General features: G+C 44.7%; 1 protein-coding gene across 12 annotated transcripts in view; it reads right to left on the bottom strand.

Annotated features, from left to right (window-relative positions):
• Positions 1-936: 936 nt before the first annotated feature.
• Itpr1 (inositol 1,4,5-trisphosphate receptor type 1) overlaps positions 937-25,792 on the bottom strand; it is a 342,412-nt gene continuing 317,556 nt past the window's right edge. For all 12 annotated transcript variants that reach the window (XM_035448428.1, XM_035448429.1, XM_035448427.1 and 9 more), the window contains 2 exons: positions 9,222-9,383; positions 937-2,297 (listed from right to left, as the gene is read on the bottom strand). In XM_035448428.1, coding sequence (XP_035304319.1) covers positions 2,211-2,297; positions 9,222-9,383 — 249 coding nt within the window. In that variant the 3' untranslated portion in view covers positions 937-2,210. The remainder of the gene's footprint in view (positions 2,298-9,221; positions 9,384-25,792) is intronic.

Below are 25,792 nucleotides of genomic sequence, written 5' to 3' on the forward strand. Positions count from 1 at the left end.
TTTATATCTTTGGTGACAGGATTCAAATGAGACGCGACAAACCTGTAAAAGCTGCCACCTGAACATGTCAATGCAGAGCTTTCCAGTGAGCTGGATGGGACTTGGGGAGACACCCCACACACTGCCAGCCTCGCCATGTTGGGAAGCTTTAGAGATCAAAGGCAAAGCCCAAGGGAATGAGCAAGTCCTTACTGGCTGTGCTGTATTGTAAGATTGAGTACGGGTGCCATTTTGATTTTAGGAAAAAAAGCACGTGTCTCTTGAAGGTTCACCTTATGGTGAAAAATTTCAAACTGATTGGAAAATTGATTTAAGTTACCCCATTTATATAGTAGAAGTACCAGTGATGAAACTACCCACTAAGGTAGAATTTAATCCTGACCCAGTTCTCTGTGCTGGGTGGGAATTAGTCCTATTTACCAACACACAGAAAATTAGCATCAAAAAGAGCAGTCAAAGCCAGCTTTGGTTCTGAAGGGAACAAGTTTTTCTATATTTTGATTAGAAGAATGAGCTAGCAACACAAACATCATAAACTGTCTACTTTGACAGGACTCTGACCATGGGGGAGTGGACCCAAACAAACTTCAATGGTTACTGATACTTCCATTTACTCGATGCCAAGTTAAAGATCCCCACAGTAAACAGAGCACCCTGGATCTTGTCACAGCATGCCAGGTGCCTGTGACAGCCTGGTGGCACTCGGTCACCTAGAAGAATGAATTCTGTATGAAGTACCCTCCAATCTTTGTTCTACTGGTTTCCCATAGAATATAAACCATTGTTTATTTTCTAAAATTAGGTCAGCATTTCCTGAATTAATCTGGTAACCAAACCAGTTGTAGTTTAACTTTGTCCTAATAGGAAGAAAAGTCCAATTCTGGAATCGCACCCAAGTCACAAAGGAAACGCCAAATGAAAGCCACCAGCCAGGTACCATGTAGTATTCTGCATCATTTATTAAATATAATTATGTATGCATTTACAAACTTGACTTGCTTCAGAACTCTGCTTACAGTTCAGTTTTTAAACTTTTGTGTAGAGATGGCCTAGCAAAACGAGACCCAGGTACAAAACGAGGCAACAGGTAGAAAACATTTCCTGTTATACTTTGCACCCATCCAGAAAAGAAATCACGTGACATAGAAATAAAACCAAAACGTGGTTCTTTCAGAAGAACAGCACTGTCAGTGTTCAACTATGCCCCGTAAGGGGGCAGCTATGCATCCTAAGGCCATAGCTCCTACTTTGTCTTAATGTGGATGTATATATATATATATTCGTAATAACCTCTCACCTACAGTATCATGTTGTTTCGATGAAGAAAATCTAGAAACCATCACTAACTCATTTGACTATCATGTGACATCAAAATTAACCATGGAGATGACACTTAATGGCCAGCAATATGCTGTATCCCAAATGTCATGGAAAAAGTTCCCTTTAAAAAATTCATTGACTTCTTTCCAAGCTAAAGTGTTATCCTCTAACATCGCTCTCTTAAAGAAATACCTTAAATGACTAATTTTGAAGCTTAAAATTATTCTCAAAACTAAAGTTGCTTTTCTTAAAATGAATGTTGTTTGAACAGTTCACAGACCTGGAGTTATCACTAGGAGACAGGGCACCAATGCTATTAGCAATGAAAAACAGCATAACCGTAGGATAATTATAAGGTACAAAATTGCCCAGGGGCCAGAAACTCGCTATTAATATAATTTTGGCAGCAGCATCATTTGATATTTAACCATTTATTACATAAGTATTAACATATCAGCTTCAAAGACGCGCACTCCCTGTAGGACACTCAGGAATTACAAAGTTATGGTGATTGCATAATTTGTATTGCACAGTTTTATAAAAAACATAAATACTGGCTATTCTAGTTTTAAATACAAAATACATGTCATATACTTTTAAATCTATAATCTGGTTCAAGTGCAAATCAGGTACTTTCTGTAGTCCTTCCAAAAAAGGCATTTTTAATATTTTTGGCACTAGTGACAAGTCACCATGCCAACAGAGCTAATTACAATACATAAGTCCAAACCTCTGAGAGTAGCAATCATATACATACAATACAAAACTGAGTATTTACAAATGTACTAAGCACACATGTAACCTTAGTGGGCGAATGAGAACTAATGGGCCATACCCAATGCTGATAATAATTTAAAGAGGGTGAGTATAGTCCCCCCCATCTCCTTTGCTTAGGCTGGCTGCTGTGGGTTGACATTCATGTGAGGAGGATGTCCTAGAAGGCCGATTCTTTGTTTCTGCTTCCTCTGTTCTGTCATCTGGAAAGTTAAAAAGTTTCATCATTACAGTCAGACACTTCCTGTACGTCAGGTCACACACTGAACCATAGATTTACCTCTGTGGTTATGGGTTATACTGAAACCCACTTTCTACAAATAGTGTACACACACACACACACTGCTTCAAAAAGGGCATCTTCCTCCGCAGAGCGGGGAATTCTGCGACCCATCATGCAGGGTGACATTCGTCAGAAGTATTGCTTGCTACTTGTTTCACAGAGAAACAAAAGAGAGAAGAAGCACCAGCTTCAAGATTATTTCTGAAAACCATTTCCAAGTGATGCAGAGACTCATTGGAAAATGGTAGCTTGCTTTGATTACGACACATCATTATATAGGAAAGCGGTGTTTTTAGAATCCCTGGGTCTGACACTTTGTTCAGGGGGTCTCGGGTTCCTCTCCTCAGTGATTTTGCAAGGTCAGAAAAAAGTTACCTGGTTCTTCTCAGAAAGAAGAGAGGTCCTCACAACCCCAAGATACAGGGTAACTAATGCTACACAAACAGTGTTCTGGCCACCAGTGCTGTGAGCAGGCACTGGATTTCGGATCTCATCAGGAGAGACCATTTCTCAGTGTTGGTCCCTATGGAAAAATGCATTCAAAGCCCCAAGTGAGGGGCTGATTTTCTTCTGGCTGTGGGGACTGAGCTCTCACTTGGGCCTCTAGCTTTCTCCTGGGTATTTTAGGACTCCGTTCTCTGCATTGAGAGTTTTCTTAGCATTGTAGGGACTACTTCTGGACTTGAGGCTCACAAGTTAACTATGATAAAAAGGCTGTATGAATACATATTAGATGAAGTTATGTGCAAATAGCATAAGGCTTAGGGTAGGACAGTAAAAAAATATATAAACTTTGGAATCAGACAGTCATTTAACTCAATCTCAAATGTTACTTATCTTCTGCCAATTTGTTCATTAGTCTGTGTAATGAAGGTAATTCCTGTCTGGTGGGCAGAAAGCTCAGGGCATATGCCGATGTCTTAGTACAGTGTCACATACAGGATGCTTAGGTTTCAGTTTTCACCTCAACTGATTTCCGGTACATACCTAGTACACTTACTTTGGTTCCAATTTAAAGTGGCTATAGTTTGCTTTCTCAAAGCAGAGCACCTAACAGTTGAAGCCCAAGATACTATTTTTTGGGCTCCCATGGAAATACTTTATTATAATTTAGACGAACAGATGAGCAAAGATTGAACCCTTCCACGTGGGTTTTAAGTGAAGGTTTTATAAGGAACTGAATGAAGATATTCTAGCCAGCCTCCAAAGTTTACATTCATGAGTTCATCCGAGGAAGGAGATGTTTCACATGGCACATGGGTTACATTCATTGTTACGTTAGCATGCTAGTTACCTGCTCATCTTATAGTCTGACAGTTCAGATAGGGGAGCTCAGGTTTGTTCACTTCAACTGCTCTCTAGACAGGCAATCTTGTGAAGGGATCTATTCATAATCTTGATAATTCCAAGTATTTAAATGAACTTAGAAATCTTGGCATGCTCACTCTCTGTAGAAGGGTACTTCCTAAAAATGTCCATGTTTATGAAACTGCTGACACCTTACAGCTCAAAGCTGGCCCATACAGAGGGAACCTTTACATACACTACTGGCCTTCTCCCTGCTCGGTAAGTCAGTTACTCTGTCTTAAGCTTTCTACTCTTTAGCAAGTGAGTTCTTGGCTTCACTTAGAGCCATCAATGGCTCCCTCCCTCCCTCTTGGTCCTAGTCTACTTTTCGTTTTTTGGTTTTTTTTGTTTTTTTTTCCATTTAAACTGGTCAGCACATCATATTCCTCCCTCATAAACAGAAAGGCCCACAGTGTTGTAGGCTACTGGCCAGTTCTTAAGCCCTGATCATTTCAAGTCCTAATACATATGTATCTGATTTTGATTGTTTCCATAGAATGGTTCAGTACCACAACCACTGAGCAAAACCATAAAAATATAGACAAAGGATACCACAAACAGTTTGATACATTGGGTCTGCTGTGGGGGCCCAGAAATATGCATTTCTAACGAGTTTCTGGATGCTGAAGATGTTGCTGGCCTGTTTTTTTGTTTGTTTGTTTTGAAGAGCTGAGCCATGTACATTTTGAGCATGTTATCATATACTTGAATGCTTCCTTTTCTTACATGATGGCAGGTCTTAGAGACGATTCTCTGCAGCTGAGAATATAACAGCATACCATTTGATTGTGTGATCTGCATCAACTTTGGCCTTTTAGACAGGAGGAAGCCATTTAACCCAAATAGATTCTGTCTTTACTAGCTCCATTCAAACGTTTCACACATACAACCTGTCTGTCTATCTTACCATAAGGCACCACTCACTATATGTGTAACTATTATTTTGTCAGGAAATAGAAATAATGACCCACATCTATCCCAATCTCACACAGTGTACTCACTGGACATCCAGAGCAAAACGGACCCCTGATAAAATCTCCATCAGAGTCACACCTAAGTACCCGAGTCATGTGAAATGCCCTAGCTGTAGAACATTACAAATTCTCAGAGTCTCCGTTTAGCTGAGGATGGACAGCTGAAGCCAGGCAGTGCTTCATGGCTATGCAGATACAGAAATTACCTTGAGCGTCTCTGTGCTGCCTTTTGGCTCTCCTCAACAGCTTTATAAATCAGATGGAAGCAACGTCAAAAAAGACCTTGCACGAGAACACTAGATGCAGCACGGTGATTATGAAGTCATTAAAAGTGGGCACAGGAAGGAGGCTTGTTGACAGCGCACAGAAGATACCTTAGTTTGGCTCAGAACAGATCTTAACACTCTCGGGAAAGCTTCCAGTTACACATGGAGAAACATCCTGGTTACTGAGATTCCAAATAGCTAGTGAAGTCTAGTAACCAGAATTCCTTCCTGTGGTTCTGTAGAGTCAGTCAGGCTCAAATGATGAGCCCCAAATGCTCAGAAGTTAAAACACACAAAACAACCCCCCCCAAAAAAAAACAACCCTCCCAAACACAGGGTCTGCTGCAGACAATTATACTGCTTCTATATTTTTGCTCAGCCCCTCAGAGGTACCCTCCTAATATGCTAAGTCCCATCTCACTGGCAAACTCTTCTCAAACTCTGAATGAGGAATGAGTAACCCTGAGAAGGCTGTGGGGCCATGACTGGAATCTTTCCCCTAAGTTCACTGTGAGGAGAGCCTTTGTCCCTTCCCACTGAAACCAGTTTAGCCTTCTACAACATACTGTGTTTAAGTGTAATTCTCCTGTTTGTTGTCTTGGTGGGAGACAGCTAGTTCTAGAAGGTAAACACGTTTTGCCTCTGTAACCTTAATAGCTAGTGCTGTGTGTGGCAAACGTGGCCTCTGAGTGTTGGTTGAAATGAGGAGTTGGGTTAACCTGAGTGTATTGCCATTCCTTGAGCATGCCATGCGCTGTCATGCGTTTGCTCATGCCACTTCCTTTCCTGGAAGGCCCCTCCTGTAGTTCTCTGCCAGCCCAGAAGCCACCTGCTTGTATGATTACAGAAGCTATACCACTTTCTCACTCTAAGCCACTGCTGGGCCAGCCTCCTCTGTGTTCCAGGGAACTTCATTCACGCCTTCTCTTTGTTTCTTGCTAAACACAGGGTCCTAGAAGGCAGATGCCTTGGGTCTCTTTCATGAAAAAGGCAACATGCTAATATAATTTAGATGTTCAAGCACTTCTTACATTCCTAGCATGACAGTTATGGGTCACTGTCCTGTAGAAAGCCAGTCACATTTTCAGGAAAATTAACCTTTTGCTTAGTATTTGCTCTTTTGCATTATGAAGGAAACATGCAAAAAAAAATCATGAAGTTCTTACATTAGTCTTCCTCCTTGGAACAAGGATGTAAGAGAATCACATTTAGTATTCAGAATCTCTTGGGAGGGGAAACTTGGAGATGAGATGCATCATTAATACTTAGAATAGCAATCCAGTCAGACTGAACACCTGACACCAGTAATCATGTTCTCACTAATATCCTCACAAGGACTTCTCCAGTTAGTAGTTTAGAAAAACAACCACCAAAGATCTCAAGCCCAGTAAAGATTAAAACCTAAAGTCATTCATGTTTAAATGACCATTGCTCGCTCCATTGCTGGTTGCTGGGTCAGAACATCTACAAAATAGCTACGGGATGAAGCAATTTTTAGATTTCCCAGTGAATGGCCGTCTTTCAAGGCTGCAGTAAAAAAAAAAAAAAAATCTATGACTGAGTTTCTTGTTCCTGAATCATTTGTGGGGCTTTTAGGTTTTAAGCCATTTTGTTGCCTTTTGTGGACAGGAATTCCTGCAATGGCCAGAACCAAATCTGTAACATGTCACTAGGAGTTCTTATACACATTAAAAACATGTTTAAAAGTCTAACACCAAACCCAATAGCATTCAAACTCTTCAGGCTGGTTCTGAGATGATGCATTACAGGCTCGTTAGGAGTTACAGCAAGGAAGCAATTTCTACCTCCCTGCCCCCAAAGCAACTGTGGTCTATTTTTTTTTCCCTGTCTGTATTTCTGAGCATCTCGAAACTTAAACAGTTTAAATCCTGGTAAAAGAACTTCAAAATGTGCTATTGCATTTCCATGCTTCTTTGTAGCCTATAACACTTTCCAAGAAAAAAAAAAATGGTTCAATTTCAGAATCACTCACAGGGGAAGGGCTTTCTAAAGAGTGGTTCCAACTGCCAACTTGAAAACTGAAAACTGATGAGAGAAGCGCAGGGAATTGAAGAGTTGAAACCACACAGGGTCTAAGGAGAGTTCATGAATCTTATAGTCTACTGTAGTCAAATGTTAGTGCAATAGAAATAGCTTTACTCCAACCTAAGTTTACAAAAGCCGAGTTTCTGCTGTGCATATGACAGGGAATGTGTCCTCAGAACCATGAAATAGTAAGGTTCTTCCAAAAAAAAAAAAAAAAAAAAAAGAAGAAGAAGAAAAAGAAAGCAAGGAAAAGGAAATTTAAAAGTTAATCACAAAGGGCAAACTGAATACAAAACAGAGCAAACTCAAAACAAAGCTACTGAACACATCAAAGCAGGCCAACACGGGAGGATCGGGGCTTCCCACCCTCATGCTGTGATGCGCCAGGGGATACATTTCCCAAGAGCCTTCTATGCTCCTTGCTGTCCATATCAAGGGAACCAGGAACTGGTAAGGTGACCCGTGCGTGTCTCCCTACACCTGCCATTCTTGCTGCATTTCCTCAGTCCCTCACACCTTGGACATGGCTCACCGGTTTGTGAAGTGGGGCTTGAGGCAGCTTCTGAGTCACCCTGGGTGACAGACTCAGCACTACATGAACAAGGATTTTCAACAGAGCCCGATGGAAAGGGCTGACTTGGTTTTACCACCATGGAACGCTCAAAAACGTAACAGTTTTGTTTCAGACATATTTTAAGAAACTCCTCGGCAAACTGGAGACGCCGGATTGTTATTGCTCACATTAACAGAGCTTCCGGGGATGAAAATGAGAAAAGAGTCATGAGGAAATGAGAGGAGGGATAGGTACACTGCAGAGCTAGGTGGCCCCAGCAGTAGCAGTTCGGATACCCCAGGCATGAAGTGCAGGAGAACTCTTGGATCAAAGTCTAAGATTTTGTTGTTTTGCACCTAATTTAAAACATCTGATTTGACTGAGCCTCTTGATGCCACAGCTATCCCAAGGGGAGGGGAAAAAAAAAAAAGCTTGCTAGGTTCCCAGGCTCTCAGGGGCTGGAGGGATAGAGGCAGACACAGCCTTCGATGTATTCACGAGTCAGCTGGGTCCTGTAAGACACCTGTTAGATGCCTCGCAGGAGGGCGGGCGGTTAAAAGGGAAGTGTTCTAGTTAAATCTTCATTACTTTACTTATTTAAGTTATTATTCACTTTAGGAGGTTGCCAAGCTCTCCTATCAGCAAGGCCACCCTTTCTCATTGGTCTTTCATTATCTGCATCTTAGAGCATTTGAGGGAAAAGAACTTGAAGCCAAATGGTATCTTAGGGCACAGATGGGCAAAATTCAGCTCGAAAGAAAATATAATTGAAAGCTGAATTGTTAAAAATGCTCTCTAAACTGTCCCCAAGATGCGTTTATTGTAGGCCAGCTCTTCTGTAGTTATGAAGTACACACAAGTAATAGGTCACCTAGGGCCACTGACCCAGGGCAGGGCTTGTTGGGTACCTACCGCTGGTGCAGGACATACCATCTTGTCTCCGGTACTGATTAAAATGCCTTCAGAAACAAATGTAAGATGCTGAGCTGTGTCTGTTGGTGTGTGGTTGTCCCAGTGAGACTGCTCACTGTCCCTGTCTCAAGTTCTTGACCCCGAGTGGCACCTATCACTACATTCCCCTGTGACTGGTATGTTCTTAAGGCATCCAAGGTGTGTTTGTGTAGGACAATATGCTAGAGTTGGTATAAATCTGTCACCTCTTGTCAACTTGTGTGTTCCAAGGGGCAGGGTGGGAGCCCTGTTTCTGAAAGGACTAGAAAGGCCTCCTAAGACTGGCAGCTTCTCTCAGGATGTAGAGTTTTAAAACCCTGGGTAAACACTTGAGAAATCACAGGGCTAAGAAGCTAAAGCAGAACTAGGTGCATATGTTCTCATATGTGAGTCAAGTCCCAAAGGGTTCAGCTGTATGAAGCGTGTTGTCTTTGTTGGTCAATGCTTCATCTAAGTCATTTCCATATTTAAAATTAATACCCTTAGCAGTGCAGACACAGAGACCCAGCTGCACAGAGGGCAAGGACAGCAAAGGAAGAGACTGAGGGTGTGAGTCTGTTGTTTGACACCCAGACCCCTCTATGGCAGGGAGATGCTTCAACACTGTAGCATGAATACTGCCCATCTCTCCATCAGATCTGAGGTGTGTGACAGGGAGTGGGATGTGTACAGGTTGTGGGGCCAGGTGTGGCTTTTCCCTTCTTTACCTGGTCCTTTAGTTCCGACAGCTGGCCAGAAAGATTGGTGACCAGTTTCATTGTGGACTCTAGCTTCTCCTGCAGGTTCCTCAGCTCGTTCTGTTCCCCTTCAGAATCGCTGCTGACCAGGGACATGGCTCTCATCCTGGGGAACCAATCAAGGTTTCTTTCCTAGGATGCACATTGGAAAAAAGCAGGAGTTACTTCTAAGGGTAGAAATGAGAAGAGCCATCTTTTATGTCATCTTTCCCATAGACATTCTTTCATGCTGCTATCTCTGCCTGGGGTAGAACTAATAACGATTTGAGTATGGAGGCCAGAGGTTGATGTCAGGAATCTTCCTTATTTGCTCCCCGCCTCCCTGTCTTTCTTTTTTTCTTTCTTTGAGACAGGTCTCACGTGGTACTAACAGGCCTGAAAGTCACTATGTAGACCAGGCTGGCCTTGAACTCACAGAGATCTGGCTTCTTCTGACTCATAAATACCGAGATTATTTTGAGAAAAGGTGTCTCGCTGCATGTGAGCTCAACAACTTGGCTAGATGCTCTGGCCAACAAGCCCTAGGTATCTCCACTTCTCTGGGATTACAGGTATGGGCTCCCTCGTCTGACTTTATGCTGGTTCTGAGGATCCAAACGGGTCCTCATGCTTGTGTGGCAAGCACTTTACTGACTGAGGCAACTCTCTAGCCTAGAAAAGTTGTAATTAACACAATGGAACTCTTAATTCTTACAAGAGGAAATTGCTGTAAAATTAAATATAAGTGAAAGTAGGCTTCCAATTTAAGGTCCTAACTACAACCATTGAAACTGCCACTATGGCTTCCATCTTTGCCACTATAGTTATTGTCCGGGCAAATTATATGGCTGAGAAGCTTTGTTTCAGATTAGGGAAAACCATACATAACAAACTTTAGTAATATTTAGGTTACACACATTCAGGGGCGCTGAATAATTCACATTTCTGCATAGCCTATACCAGAATGTTTCATTTTGCCCAGCTGAAATCCCACCCAGCTTACACACCCCTTGAAGCCACCAAGGTCTCTGTCTCTGAGTCTTTGACTGCTCTAGGTACCTCATACCATGCTGTGTTCAAAGAGAATTACACTGGAAAAACAAAACTGTCTGCAATCACTCTAAAATCGAGACAAATGTCAAGTTCCCACTTGTTCTGGCATTTTTATGGACAGGTGTGTGAATTTGCTTTCGTAAAGGGGTTGTTAATGGATGAAAGATGAGGAACGGCTCCTCAGTCCATTTCAAGTTTGTGAGCTTATGGAAGATACCCCTATGTCTCTTCCAGCTTGCAGTGGGTGGTAGCTGCTGCCCACTGTACAAGGCAAGGCCATTTGGCCACATGCCCCACCCAACTCTATCCTTTTGATGTTACAGCTTGTACATGTGAACGGTCTTTCTCACCTCTGGTTAGCAAAGTGGGACTTTTCCTTCTCTCACCTCACTTCCTTCTGCCCATGATGCCTTTCTCCTAAATAGCATGCCTCATACTCAGGTTCTGAACAGAGGGGCAGGAATGAATAGCAAGATCCAGGGTGACTGACTCATTTCAGATCTAGCCAGACTCATTCTCACCTGGACCACTTTGATCTTATCGGTATATATTGCATGCACTTTTCAGAACATCCCTGCAAGTAAGAACAATGTACTATTGTTGCTCTGATCTACTACGTGCTCTCAGCATTTTTCTGGGAGTCAGTCTTTTCTGATACTAATTATTTTTGTCTTTGTGAACCATATGGTCTCTGCTGTAACTATCCTTGCCCACTTCCCAGACAGCCATAGGCAGTATGCAAAGGAAAAGATGCAGCTGTATGCCCATTAAATGGGCTGGTGGCTCACTGGGTTTGGACTTTGGACCTGTGTTGGCCAACCTCTGCTGTACATAATAGAGGGTGTTAGTATGCTTCAAATGAAAATCAATACTCTGTGAGACCCAAGTCTCACATCAGTTGACACAGTAACTGTGCCCATTAAACTGACTTCATTCAGCTAAGGCGATCTTGCAGGAGAAGCCACGAAAGGACCAGGCGCAAAATAAACAAAGGCGGCAAGCCACATGCTAGCACATCTATATTTTGGGGGCAGGGGAAGCCTCAAATTCATAATGTAGCTAAGGTGACCCTGAACTCATGTACCACCAGGTCCACTTATGTGGCTCTGGGCAAGCATTCTACCAATTGAGCTATCTCCCCAGTTCAGTCACAGCTTGAGACACCAGGGGAATCGAGGAACTAATTCTCAGGAGCTCACTGCTCTGTAAGGCGAGGGCTGGTACTGCCTCGATGGAGTGACTAGACCACAGGAGATAGTCAGTGTTTGTGGGAGGGTGGAGTGATCCTTCATGGGCTCTACTCACATGAGCTTAAATAGTAAACATTGAAGTGCTTAGATTTTTTCTTTTCTGCTGAAAGAGAAAAATGGCAGTATCTACCCTGCTATACCCCGTGATAAACATTCACACTACCTTACATTCATTTTAATCAATTTATCAACAGAGTGACAGATAAAAGATTAAGCCCATAAAACACACCATTTCAAAGCCACTAGCTTAAAAAACAGGTGTTTCTCTGCCAGTAATCAGTTTTCTACAGGACAGCTCCAGTAAAGTGCCATTCATGGGATTCTATACAATCTGTGTCTACAATTCAGACACATCACTCCATGTGCCCACCAAGGAAGCAGCTCACATTCAAGGGTTGCAATTCTGAGGGAGAAAGGAACCTTGGGTTTCAGAAGACGGTGGCATGGGGCTGGTGAGCAGTGAACTTTCTGTCATCAGTGTAAACTAGCCTCTGTGAAGGGATAGAGGGATGTTGAGGGCTTGACTGACAAAGGCATGAGCCCCAAACTACAAAGAGATCTCACAGAAGTCCACTTAGCCATCAGAGGCCTCAGATAACCAGCCTTGTTGCTATAAATTTTTTGTAGAATGGTTCCAGAGAAGGAGAGCAAAGATCCTAAACCCAGCTGTCACTGTCAAGCTCTGAAGAATGTGCTCATACAGCACCAGCTGGGATGTGGCGAGGGTTATACATCTCACCATCTCAGATGTTAGCAACTGAAGTTCCGACTTGGGTGTGGGAGACAGGACTAAAGCCCATTTTCCAAATCTGGTCTTAAGAAGTAACTTGTATTTACAGTTGCATATCATTGTAACTGAGTATATGCGTGGGCATCTTATAGTTAGTTGATCTCAAGTATGTCTAAGCCTTGAAAGTATTTTAAAAGTCTAGCAAATTCAACATAAACTACAGGATCCCTTATTTCATAAAGTTGGCACTGAGGATGGTGCAGTGGCCACACAGGTGTGGACAGTGCATCTAGGTCCTGGAGCCTCTTTAAAAGTAGACATGTTTGCCTTGGACACTTAGGTAGGGAGCAGGGCTCCCATCGGCAGATTCCTGCAGTGGATATCTAGGCAAGAAAGAGCAGGCTGTGCTGAGTCAAATAAGCTACAGAGAAAAACACTTGAGGACAGGACCTGCTGTGGACCAATCTTTGTAAACTGTAAATGTGTGTCACTCTCATTGGTTAACAAAGAGCTGATTGGCTGATAAAGGGAGAGATTGGGTGGGTGGGAGAGCCAGACTAGGAAGTTGCAGTGAAAACGCAGGGTGGAGTCTGACAGCAACAAGCCGAACATGGGAAGTTCATAGATGAGGTAAACGAGCCTTGGGGCAGTACACAGATTAATAGAAGGGGTTCATTTAAGTTGTAAGAACTGGCTGGGGACAAGCCTAAGCTATCGGCCAAGCATCTATAATTAATACGTCCCTGTGTGTTTTTTTTTTGGGGGGAGTGGCTGGCAGGACAGAAAAGTCTGCTTACCTAAAGGAGGCCAACACTGGGCTCTGAAGGGAGCATGCATGAGGATGTCCTCAATAGAACGAGGGGGGAAGGCCCAGGTGTAATGGACCACCAGTGTGGCTGTAGAAGGAGGTGAGCAGACAAGCCAGGTAGCTTGTACTGTATGTAGGTGTATAGTGGCATGATGGAGAGTCTGGAATAGGAAGAGACAGGAAGTGTGAAGCAGGAAATGAAGGAAAAGAAAGGAAAGGAGATGTGAGGGAAGAGACTCCACCCTACTATATGTGGAGCAAGCACAGCGAGTTGCCGCAGGCTCATCTCTGATTAACTTATTGCTGTGCAAAGAGATGCTCCAAGGCCAGAGTGGTAGTGAGCTCATCTACGGTCACACTCTCAAATCCCCCATGTGCTCATCTGCTTAGCGAACCTTCTATAAAAAGAGAAGACAGATTTCCAAAGAGTCCATGTAAATGAGGTGTTCAGAAGACTCCAGAAAATCCATGCATGGGTGTGCACACAGCTTTGAAATTAGGGAACAGTAACACATGACTGAACAGTGACAGATTACAATGAGACTGTGCTACGGCAAATTCCCACTTTCTGCAGCGCATGGGATTCCCACCCTCCTCCAACAGTGACTGCAGGAAGGTCATTGAACACGTGCAAAATGTACTCTTCTGCCACCTAAGAGTCTTTGAGACTCAACTTTTACTTTTTGTTTTCCCTGCTCCACACATGGAACACCTGTGACCATGGGATATGAAGGCCCTACTCAAGGAGGCCATACAGCCACCCACCCACAGAGATAATGCATCTTTAAACCACAGTAAACTGAAAGAGTGATGTGGAACACTCTTTCAAACTTAGGTAGCATCCATCACTACAATGAAAGGCCATGCGTTTGCTGTGGGCTACTATGGGTCATGAGTTCCAACCCTGGGATAACCTTCACTCTCCATTTCTTATGAGGTCTTCCATGCAAAGGTAGGAAAAAGGGTTTTCTGGGTTAGACCCTTTGCTGTAAATTCTCCTTCACTGCCTCCTTTTATTTGTAACATGAAACTTGGGTAGGAGGAACCCCACTAAAACCCATACAAGACAAGCTCAGTGGAACAGATCGGAGTTCTGTGGTGGGCAGACCCTATCCTGTTCTGCGCTGAAATGAATGGGTTCTTGAATGTGAGATCTTTGGTACCACCAATATTTTAATTAATCAATGGCTGTTAGGTCAAATCTCCAATTACGCAGTATTTAAAATTAATTAGCAATTCTAGCCAAACTCTTTCTCAATTTCCAGGTGGTTTTGCATGTGGCTCAGTAGGGTCAGCTCCTGTTGGTGTAAGGTTTCTCAGCAAGAGGATTCTGATCTACATTTGAGAATCAATTTGAAAAGAAAATATTCAGAATATTCCAATCGCTGTGTGTTTGTGTGTGGGGGGGTGTCGGTGGTGGTGGTGAATTCGAATCTTGTGACTTTTTATGTCATCCACAACTGCTGTCACCCACAACTCTCCAGCCAGAGTGTGAAGGCCTGTCCACCCATGTCTGCAGACTCTCACCCTGAGGTCTAGTCAGAATCTAAAGCATGCCATTGTCTTGTTTTTTTTCATGCATTTCTGGGAAAGTCATCTTTGACCACACGACATTCTGTTTATAAATGAATTCGCATTGTGGGGAGTGTATGTAGTTGGGGTGGGGTGTTACACAGCATCTGCCCCTCTGGGTCTGATATAACCCTCTTTGCTCTCCTCACTGGGTTTGCTGCTGGCATCTCACATGCCAATGCTATGAGGCACCGTCTGCCCTGGTCCTCCCACAATCCAGTCAGGCAGTTCCCATCATTGCAAGTACTTCCTCTGTCAGAGAACACAGACTAACTGAAGCCGCAGCCGGAAGCAGGCTGACCACAAGTGCTAAAGCTCTGGTTAGTTCTTTTCTAGGTAAAGTTGGAAAAGTCCCTCCAAAGGCAAACACTGAAGTTTTAGACACGGGGGTGGCACTGACCAGCCACTTCAGCATGTCCTTGACTGGAAAGAGGGAGTGTGTGTGTACGGGGGCGGGGGCGGGGAGCAGAGCCAGGAGAGGAAGAACAGAGGCGGGCAGGCGTTCAGGAGTGCAGGAGGATGGCCTGTAGGTTGCAAATGCTAATTGTTCTGAGAAGCAGGTGTTTTCTTCCCAGGTTCAAGTGAAGATGCTGTTCTGAGAAAGACTTGGGAGGACCCATCACCTCCTCAGAGGGAGCCTGCTCAGGTAGAGAATTCTGTTTACTGCCTAAACAAGGGGAGGTTACTTACCAAACCCTTTGTTCTTTTATAGAAAGATTAGATCATGGGGTGGGGGCGTGACGGGGGCGGTGAAAGGTAAACACATGGGTCATGGAAGAGAGGACAAGTTCTAGAAAATGGAACTGTTGCTTTACTCCCAAATAACCCCTCTGGGAAGATTCTAGGTGCAAAGACTTTCTCTTCAACCCAGACGGTAGCCGCATCTCTATGTATTTTACCATACAAAAAGAGAGACAAGACCGAAACAGGCTTGAGTTCACTCTTCACCCCTCAGATGTTTAGAGGAGGAGGGAGTCTGAGGTAATAATTTTGCCAAACAGACATGTAGGGTGCTAGGCAGATTTGGAATCAATTTGCCCTGTTGGTGAGCAAGGCTGGATCATTTACACTGAAGAAGAGAGCAATTATTCTTTAGAGTACATTTTTGCTTTATGCTTGGTGACTCTGAAATTTATCCATTATAAACCCCTAAAAAGTATATTCCAACTTAGTGCTGGTAAGATCAGTGGATGCTACAGGCTCAGAAGGAAGGGGCAGGTAAGGCTGGAGGTTTTCAGGGCAGAGAAGCTATTTTTTGGATTCTGTAATTACAAACCACACATTTGTCTAAGCACACTGGAGGTGTAACACCAAGAGTAATCCTAATGCAAACTATGACTTTCATAACAGTGTCACCGTATTTGTGTGTCAGCTGCAATAGATGCACCTCAGTAAAACACATTTTTGTTTTTTTTTTTTTGAGACAGAGTTTCTCTGTAACTTTGGAGCCTGTCCTGGAACTCGCTCTGTAGAACAGGCTGCCTCTGCCTCCTGAGTGCTGGGATTAAAGGCGTGTACCACCACTGCCTTGCAGTAATACACATTTTTACCTGGGCTAACTGGAGAGAAGTTAGGAAGGGAGGAGGTGAGAAGTGACACATGGGAAAATGTACTTCCTGCTCCATTTCTCTGTAAACCTACAATTGCTCAAAAAATTTAAAAAAAAAATAAAGTTGTTAACTGAAAAACAAAATCGAGCTTCTACCTGGAATTTCATTGCTACCCCAAATAAGCTACCAACCCAAACCATACTGACATTGATGGCTCTTTCATAGTTTCTATACACTTTACCATAGATTTGTGACTGTAGGTAGAGCAATGGCCTGGATCAGAAGCTAGGCAGCTAGAGGCTACTTTCTCTGTGCACACAGGACAGATTGAATTAGCTCATGTAGCTCATGGTTTCCTCTCTTTCTCTTTTTAAAGAAATCACCAGCTATTGTACTTGGTGACTGTGAATGTGTCCCCCAAACTGGATGGTATTGTGCAAAAGCATTATAAATCAGTAGTGTTATTGGCCTCAGGTCAAGAAGCTCACTTAGAGGCAAGGCCATAACCTAGATATCAACTTGACGCCTACCTAAATTACTTTCTTTCTTTGGGATAAGGTTTCAGAGACCCTTTTATCGAGAGGGCTGTCCAAGCTGCTCCCAAATGGAGGTGTCAGGCTGGCTGCTTGTGAGCTCAGAATGACATTACCAAAACAGGCACATTATATAATCTTCAGCTGGGCTGTGGTGACCTATTACCCTTCCTAGACTCAGTTAAGAGTTGTTCTTGGATGATACAGCACAACAAAGGCCAGCTCGTGCCAGCAGAGAGAACCGCACCCATTTCTGATGAAATTCCTACCAACAGCCAGCTGCACAATCACCCTTTCAAGTCAATCTGGGGCCACAGGTGAAGTGTTCCCTGGGCATCCATGGGGACTGTGAGAAGGCAGAGTTCACCACGGGGAGTGACACTCCTGGATCCTGGGCCCTGGCGCTGCCACGTTGAGCAAGCCGGAGGTCAGAGAGGAGGAGGTGGGACAGCTGCCTGTGCCAGGCAAGGCAGGGCTGGCCCTTTTTTGACTTAATAAGAAACGATCTGGCAGAAATTACCCTTTTCCTGAACACAGCATCCAAGCTGGCTTCTGACATGCTACTCAGGCATCTTCCCCTGCATTTTCCACTAGCTGAGAACTGGCCACAACATTCCTGCAGTTGTATATAGAGATCTTGGCAATTTTCACTGGTTTTCTGATTCTTTCCATAGTCTATGAGTCTTCAACTTTGACATGGTTTGTTTTATGTTTACTTTGATAACTGACTTCCTAAAATCTTGCTTTGTTTCAGGAGAAAGCACATCTATTCACCTTTGAACAGAGACATAGTTGAGTGTGGTGGTACAAGCATTTAAACTTAACACTTGGGAGACAGAGGCAGGCAGGTCTCTCTGAGTTCAAGGAGAACCTGGTCTACATAGTGAGACCTTGTCTACACACACACACACACACACCAGCTAATAGCTGTTTCATGTACCATGGTGTTCTTTCTGAGTGCTTTCAACTAGGTTTATAGAACTGAAGACTGAAGACTTAAGCTTTGTTCAGGGTCACTGCTCTGTAGCTACTCTGAGGGCAGGCTAGGAACATACTAGCATTATTACTGCCCACAGGGTTCTCAAGGAACTGAAGAGCTGGTCTGCATCCACTGACCCAAAGTGGTTTGCAAGGATGGTGCCACCTATGAAGAATGCATGACCGAGCTTACCTATCAGATGCCTAGTCCCAATCTCTAGATGGTCACAAGCTTGATCAAACAGGTCATCCCTGACACCACCTTCAAAGTCATGTCATAGAGTTTCAGAGCTAACAAGGACATAAGACACCACCCTACCCCAGCACTGCCAAGTTTTTCTTCCTTATGGAACAGACACTAAAGGAAAGGTCTGTGACAACCCAGGGTCCTTTTCCACTTATGTGACCTCTGTATATTCAAATTCTCCTACCTTCCCCATGTTCTCTGTAGGCATTCAAGGAAGCTTCACCTTAAAAAGACAGGTCTTAAAGAAATTTCAATGTATGCACTAGCTAAAGACGGTCCACTTCAGGTTGAGGTTTATACCTCTTTATAGACTTTTTCTTTTAAATGGCTACACACCCATGGTAGCAATAGGACACTACTGCCTGGTTCTAGCAGATAAAGTCAGTACTTAGAATCACCAGGAATTAATGTAAGAGTTAAGTGAAAGGAGTTACAGATGTTGCTAGGATTCGTGGCAGCCCCATGGAGTGGGTGGAGGAAAGCACAGGAGGGTGGCTGCTTTTTGCTTTTTTTTTTTTTTTTTTTTTTTTTTTGAGTTTATTACATCTGTCTTGTTGGGTGATACGTGTGTGGATATTTATTGTAGGCATATAACCATATGTTTTCCTGGGTGGTGAAATGCACTCTCCATGGCTCTATCGAACCTTTGCTGGCACAACTCTCACACCCTGCAGCCTAGAAGACCAGAGTCTCAGTCAGGAGGTCCCCACTCCCCACGCTTTCCTTCAGCATTTCAGATACTTTAGGGCAGACGATGGTTCCTGCTCCACTTTCTGTCAGAAACCCATTTAGCATACAGACTATGGAAAATCCAGAGCATGCTGGAGCCGCACGCAGAACTGCAGTCCGGATGCTGCGTGTTTCCCAGCACACAGAAAGGTGTCCATGAAATGCACAGGAAGGAGGTGGTGGCCCCACCTCCTCTACACCAGAGGATAGAACATGTTATGAAGTTAGGTGGGGAAACTTAAGCTCAGCAAGCGCTTTGTGCAGCTGCCACCAACAGGAACCCAAGCTCAAGCGCAGAGGGTGGGGTGAGAGCCTAGCTAGCTGGCTGGCTGGGAGGCGCGCTGAATGGTGCTGACACACAGTTTCCAGCCACGGAGAAGTCAGTGCCAAATCCCTCTCCACTTCTCTTTCACCCTGATATTCTTGAACTTGGCCATGGTGTCAGCTAACTCCAGGAGGCATTCTGGGAATCATATTTAGAGGGCAGCACAAGCTGTCTCCTCACTTATGGCATCTGAGGGCTTTCGACCAATACGTGTGGCCTCCCAGGTTAGGCACAAAGCTGTTGCTATGGCACTGGGGATACTGAAACATTGATATTGCTGCCCCAGGAATTTATCAAGACACTCCCTTCCTCCAAGCATCCTCCCTTGATTTCCATAATCAAAGTCCAAACCCGTTAATGTATACCTGAATGGAGCAATGGGGTGTCAATGTCACATTCCCAATGCCAGGCCACAGCAGAGTAGGTGAAAACTCAGGCAAGACAGGTCAGGGTGGAGCTGGCTGCAAGCTCTGTCAGACTCTGCTCCCTCAGTTATGTACTCTACATGGCCAGCAGGGGCTCCAATATTAAGTCACGTGAATTCTAATTTCCCTAACAGAGTCCTTCCTGGACATTTTATATGCATTTCCGTATGCTTCGAAGCCCTTTCTTCCAGACATCCAGAGCCTTGATCTTATCTAGCTATGATCCACAAAGAGTCTCCTTTCCATGCCGGTCCTTGAACTACCCTTGGCAGAAGCTACCGTCTCTGATGAGTGCTGGGCTGCAGATCACAGAGCAGCACACTCTCTCAGGTCAAGCAAAGTACAAAACTTCGGCCAGTCCTGCTTTACAACAGAAGGGAGTGACACACAGGCAGAGGCGGGTACTCACTTCCCATTCTGATCTTTCAACCTTGCTAGCAGTTGCTTTCTGACTGTTTGCTTCCGGCGTCTCTTATCAACTACAGACAAACAAGCTGGGGCTAGCTCTCCTATTGCTTTCCAGTTATCTCACTGCGGTCCCTCAGAGACCTTTCCTATGGCATACTTGGCTAATACAGTTTAATCGCTTGGAACATTCATGGAGCAGACTTTTTCAGGGGAAGAAAAAAGAAAGAAAGAAAAAGAAAGAAAGAAAGAAAAAAAGAAAAGAAAGAAAGAAAAAAACAAACAGCTTCTCACCTTGCTTTTTGGATACCAATCTCATTAGGCTTTTAAGAAAAGCATTTCCCAACAATGCAAAGCTAGCGGCCCCTCCCCTGCTGGGCAGAAGCACCTGATTACCTGAGAGGGGATTACCAGAGAAGAGTCCACAGCTGTGAGAAAGAGTCAGCGTGGGGCTTAAGGGATGGCAGATCAGACATTCTCCTGTTTAATTGTCACTCAGTGAAGCTCCTGGACATGAGTCACCTGGGTGTGGAAGCTGGTCTGCTTGGTGACTCTGATGCTTCCTCTAGCCGCCTTCCCCCCCCTCTCTCCTGCCCCCACCAGACTTGGCCACCAAGGAATATTCTTCGGTGTCAGTGTAATGAGGGTAGGTGTTTATCATATATTCCAGATGAATTTTCACAAGAGCTGTACACTCTCAGCCTCACCTTTTGTCATCTCTACACTCTCTGGCACTTGAGGTGGTCACCTGGGAGCCATGCTGGCTGTCCACAGCTTTGAGAACTAAACCCCATCTAACCACAAAGCTCTAGGCCTGCTGATTTATGCATTAGCCAGCCCATATTTCCTAGGAGATCCTCTTTCAGGTTCTCCTCCCTAACTCCCCAAGGGGCTTTGTCTGCCTCATTCAAAAGTGATTAATCCCATACATTAGGGGGGGATGAGGCAGCCAGATGACAAAGGCTGCAGGCTCCTGACCCAGAGGGCTGTGTGCAGGTGCACAGACAAAATCGTACCTGCCAGGGTACCTGGATGTGTGGGCTGGGGCAAGCTGAGGCTGAACTGTGGCTCAGCATCTCTGTTCCAGTTGTATGACCCTGCAGAGGCTGATTTACCTTTATGAGTTTTAGGTTCTCATCTGCGAACTGTTTTACGTCATGCTGACTGTAGGATAAACAAGATGTCGCACATAGAGTGTGCATCTCATACAAGTTGATTAATGACAACCTAGGACAGGCAATGGTTTTCAATCAGCCCTGCTTTTGCCATCACAGAGCATCCTTCCAGCAGTGTCATTGACCTGGGGAATCATTCTCCTCAGCCACTTCTGGGTCCTAGATGACCATGCTATCTATCATGAAGGAGAGGAGCACTCAGAACAGCCCAGGATACTCTATCCAGTCACCCCACTTCTAGTCAGTATTCAGTTCACTCAGAAACACTTAACAAAAAAAAAAAAAAAAAAAAAAAAAAAAAAAAAAAAAAAAAACCTAAGACTACGAGGCGGAATTTCAAGATACATAAGTGAATCTATGTTTAGTTAGCAAAACAAATCCTTTTAAAAAGCACTCTTGCTTTTAATGTTTCTTGTGCTTCTAACATTCAAGAAGAATTCAGGCTTCTACTTTTTAATACAGTAGAAAAATGGGCTACCGCATCTTTCTGGGCATCACATACTTTTGTCTCTTACTTGTAATGCCCCCGTTTATGTAGTATTCAAGTCCTTCTGGGCAAATAGTTCAGAGTGGATCCTTACCCAATTAGCATCACCTTTCAACTAATCGTCTACAGACAAGCACAAATCCTCAGTCCAAAGAACAAAGCCACTGATGTAAGAATGATACAAATGGGCAGGTAGCATATGACTGTGGAAATGCATATGTAGATCCAGACTAATCAAACTCCTTAACCTGTCACCATTAACAGGAGTCCGAAGAGAAAAGGCAACCTTACTTTTTTTTTTTTTTCCCCAATCTGAGCTGCCAGGGGCTATGTGAGGTCACTCTGCAGTCCCCTTGCCTGGGGACTGAGGTGATGAAGGCAACATCATTTCTATATATTAAGCTGCATCTGCATCATAGGGGGCAGGGAACAGAAGAAAGTAAGTTTCTCCAGCCCTTGGAGTCACAACATCACCTAGCATCAGGGGATGCAACCAAGGGTCAGGTTTACTAGTGAACCAAGAGTAATCCCATGACTCAATCCCTAAACCCCAAGACCATTCTCTGAATCAACAGAAGCCCCACCGACACTGGAGAAAGGGGGAAGGCACACAGGATCTTCCACATAGGATGCTATTAAAGTCAGGATGGCTTAGTGACAACAAGTCAGAAGCCAAGCATCTACCACAGGGATGGAACTACAAGAATGCTCCTGGCAGGTATTCTGTCACTCTGGGGCCCTCTGTTTGCTGGCTGCTGTGCTAGCCAGCTGTTGCCCTCCACACCTTCCTGCCACCCTCCTGGTCTTATCTGTCTAGTCCCAGATGGATGTGTGAGGTGGCATCAACAAATTTATACACCAGATGCTCAATGGGTCAGCGAGGTCCAATGACTTGCTGGGGATTACATGCCTATGAAGAAGCAGAGCTGGCACTCACACCAGGATCTTATGTCCCAAACCCAATCCTTGGGGAGGATGAGCTTTGTCAGAATAGCGCTAATGAAATGAGAGAGGAGAAGACCACAAGGAGGGAGATGAGGAGCTCTGTCATGTTATGTTTGCATGAAATTTAATGTGTGGATGAATGGCTGAGAATTGCTCAATTGCAAGATAGTTTTCTTCTGTTCCTTCCAGGGATAGCAAGAAATGCAATTGCTCTTCACAGCCAAGAAAGGTCTTGCTATCCTAGCTGTGGGCCTTTCTCGACTGAACTAGAAAAAGTGATAGAGATGACCTAGTGAGCCTGTCTCCTGGGGGACTGTTTGTTTTGAGAAAAGGTCTCATGTAGCCCAGGCTGGCCTCAAACTGCTGAAACCTTGTCTTTACATCAGGAGCGCTTGGATTACAGGTGTGAGCCACCACATACCTGACTGTCATGTTTTTATGCAGGTTGGCCATAACCAAAAAGAGAAGTGTGCCTTTGAGATGTGAATGTAGGCAAAGGGGCCCTATGCTTGCACTCAGGCAACCCTCATCCTACCTATCCATGTTCATTCATGGCTAGTCAACTCTCATTCTCCCTAAACCATAATCCACTAACCAGATGCTAGCTTTGGGAGCCAAGGCCCATTTTTCTAGGCCTGCGACTTCTGTCTGCAAGGTGCTGTCCTTGAGGTACTGAAAATTCTTTTACCTTGTGAATGACCACCTGAGGCTTTCCACTTGGTCTCCTGCATGGTCTTTTAGCAGATGTCACTGAACACATCTTCTAGAAGCCCTGGAATGTTAACCAGTAGGCTAAAGGAGAACAGTGGACGATTTAAACATCATCTTCCCCTATCCGGCAAATGGTGTTCTTTCTGATGACCACGTACCACTAAAAGACTTTTTCAAAGATTCTTCCAAAGACATGCAGTGTACAGAGGGGAGAGTCCTCCCAGACTTTACTTTCCATCTCTGTCAGTGGTCCCCTTTCTGTCCTTTACTCTGCAGTAACAGTCTCCAAGGGTTGTCCTGTCACACAGGCTGGTTTCCTGCCCAGAATCAGTGAGTAGGAGGCTTTGCCAGGAATAAAGCATGTGGGGAACATTGGCAAATTCCATGGCAGGTGAGGGTGACCATGGCAGGCTGGGTGAGGGGTTGGGTGGGAGTGACGACGGGACACAGGGATGGGGACAGGAATAGGGACCACACAAACATGCTGGGCAGACAGAGCTTAAGTGAGAAGTCTTATTAGAAAGGGGAGGGAAGGGGGAAGGAAAGAGAAAAGAGGTAAAGAGACACAGAGAGGAGAGACAGGAAAAGTGGGAAAGAGGGAAAAGAGAGCATAAGTGGGTGGGGGGGTCTTTCTTTTAAAGGGGTCCTTTGTACCTTCATGCAGACTAGTAGTTATGGAACCCTGGGCTGACCTGGGTACTGCCTGAGTGCATTCTGCCAGGTGACAGGGGCAGGCCAGTATAATGCCTGAATCCTTACAGGCTTGCCTCAGAGGAGTCATTTGGGAAGCCTCTCCTCCTGACAGTAGCAGCTTCCACACAGCATGAGCTCACTGGGTTACAACATAGGCATGTGACCTGCTCTGCTACAGCTCCGAGGGCCCAGGACTGACACCCCTGACTGCTGAAGCTGAGCACTGTCAGATCCTGCCATGTCTAATTCTCTGTGTCAGGGATTCATGTGCGCCAAGCTGAGTGGCCACTACAAACAGCACTGGCAAAAGCCTTTGGCTGGTGCCTCTAACATTCTTCTGTGCCATCTTCAGAGCACAAAGCAACAGGCTCCCCAGTAATGCCGACACTGAGAGTTAAGAAGCCTTTGATTGCCCAGCGTTGGTGGTGCATGCCAGCACTTGGGAGGCAGATATAGGTGGATCTCTGTGAGTTTGAGGCCAGCCTGGTCTCCAGAGCGAGTGCCAGGATAGGCTCCAAAGCTACACAGAGAAACCCTGTCTCGAAAAACCACACACACACACACACACACACACACACACACACACACACACAAAAGACTTTGATGCCCTAGATTTCCATGCTTTCGGACAAGACATCTTATCCAATCAGAGCACAGACAGGAAGCATAATGAATGCCCAGGTCCTCAGAGCATTAAATGCACAGGACTCTGACCAGGGTGTGTAGTACACAAGAGGTCACTCTGGCTTCTAGTCCCAGTCAAGTGACTGCTCACGAGACTTCAGTTAAGTCTCCATGATAGAGACAGAAGCTCCAAAGGGCCCCAGACTTTTCTATGACTACAACAGAAGGTAATTAACAGAAAGCGTCACAATCAGCCCTGGAAAGATGTCAAGACAGGGCACAGCCAGACACTTTAGAGAGGAGAAAAGCCCAGGTCATCATACATGCATGTGGCAGTGTGTAGGCTGATAAAATGTAGGGTTATTTGCCAGTGTCAACCATGGGAGGACGAGAACCAGTGGGCAGATGTCCCTGGAGAGTGTCCTGACCCCGTGGGAAATGGCTGACTTGGCCTGCTCCCACCTGACAGGTCTCACCAGCAGCCTGCCAGCTGCCTCCCATCGAGTGCTACAGAAGGTGATTTCTGAAACCTGCCCTAACACCTTCTAAGCGAGGCGTGGGCGGGTACTGACCCCAGCCTTACTTCCACCTACATCTATCCTGGGTCTAGAACCAGTGAAGTGCCAAACAAAGGCTCGTGTGGAAAAGGCTTGGTCTCCAACTGCAATAGCTAATCATTGAGAAGTGATTGGATTAGGAACACTGTCTAAACCAATGATCGATCCTTTTGATGGTGCCATTTAAAGGTGGTAGAAATTTCCAGAGGTAGCTGGAAGAAGGTCATTGGGAATTTCACTATGTATTTTGTGCTCTCTCTCTCTCTCTCTCTCTCTCTCTCTCTCTCTCTCTCTCTCTCTCTCTCTCTCGTGTTTGCCCATGTGCACTCACCTGGGCATGTATACATTGAGGCTGAAGGTTGTCAATGGGTGTTGTCATAGTTAGCTCTGTCAACTTTGGCACAGCTGAGAGTCACCCGAGAAGCAAGTCTCAATTGAGGAACTGCTCAGGTCCAGTTGGCCTATGGGCATACCTAGGGGGCATTTCTTTGATTGCTAATTTATGTAGGAGGTCCCAGCCTACTGTGAGCAACACCAATTCCTGGCCTTGTAGTCCTGGGCTGTAAGAATGCTAGGTAAGAATGAGCCTGTGAGGAAAGCAGCAAGCAGCATTTCTCTATGGTTTCTGTTTCATGTTCTTGCGTGAAATGATAGACTAATTTGAAAGTGTAAGCCAAATATGCCCTTTCCTTTTGGTCAGGCTTGTAGCCCTAAACCAGAAAGGAAATGGGAACATTTCTCTTCCATTATTTTCCACATATATTT

The sequence above is a fragment of the Cricetulus griseus genome, chromosome 8, assembly GCF_003668045.3.
Source record: "Cricetulus griseus strain 17A/GY chromosome 8, alternate assembly CriGri-PICRH-1.0, whole genome shotgun sequence".
NCBI lineage: Eukaryota > Metazoa > Chordata > Mammalia > Rodentia > Cricetidae > Cricetulus > Cricetulus griseus.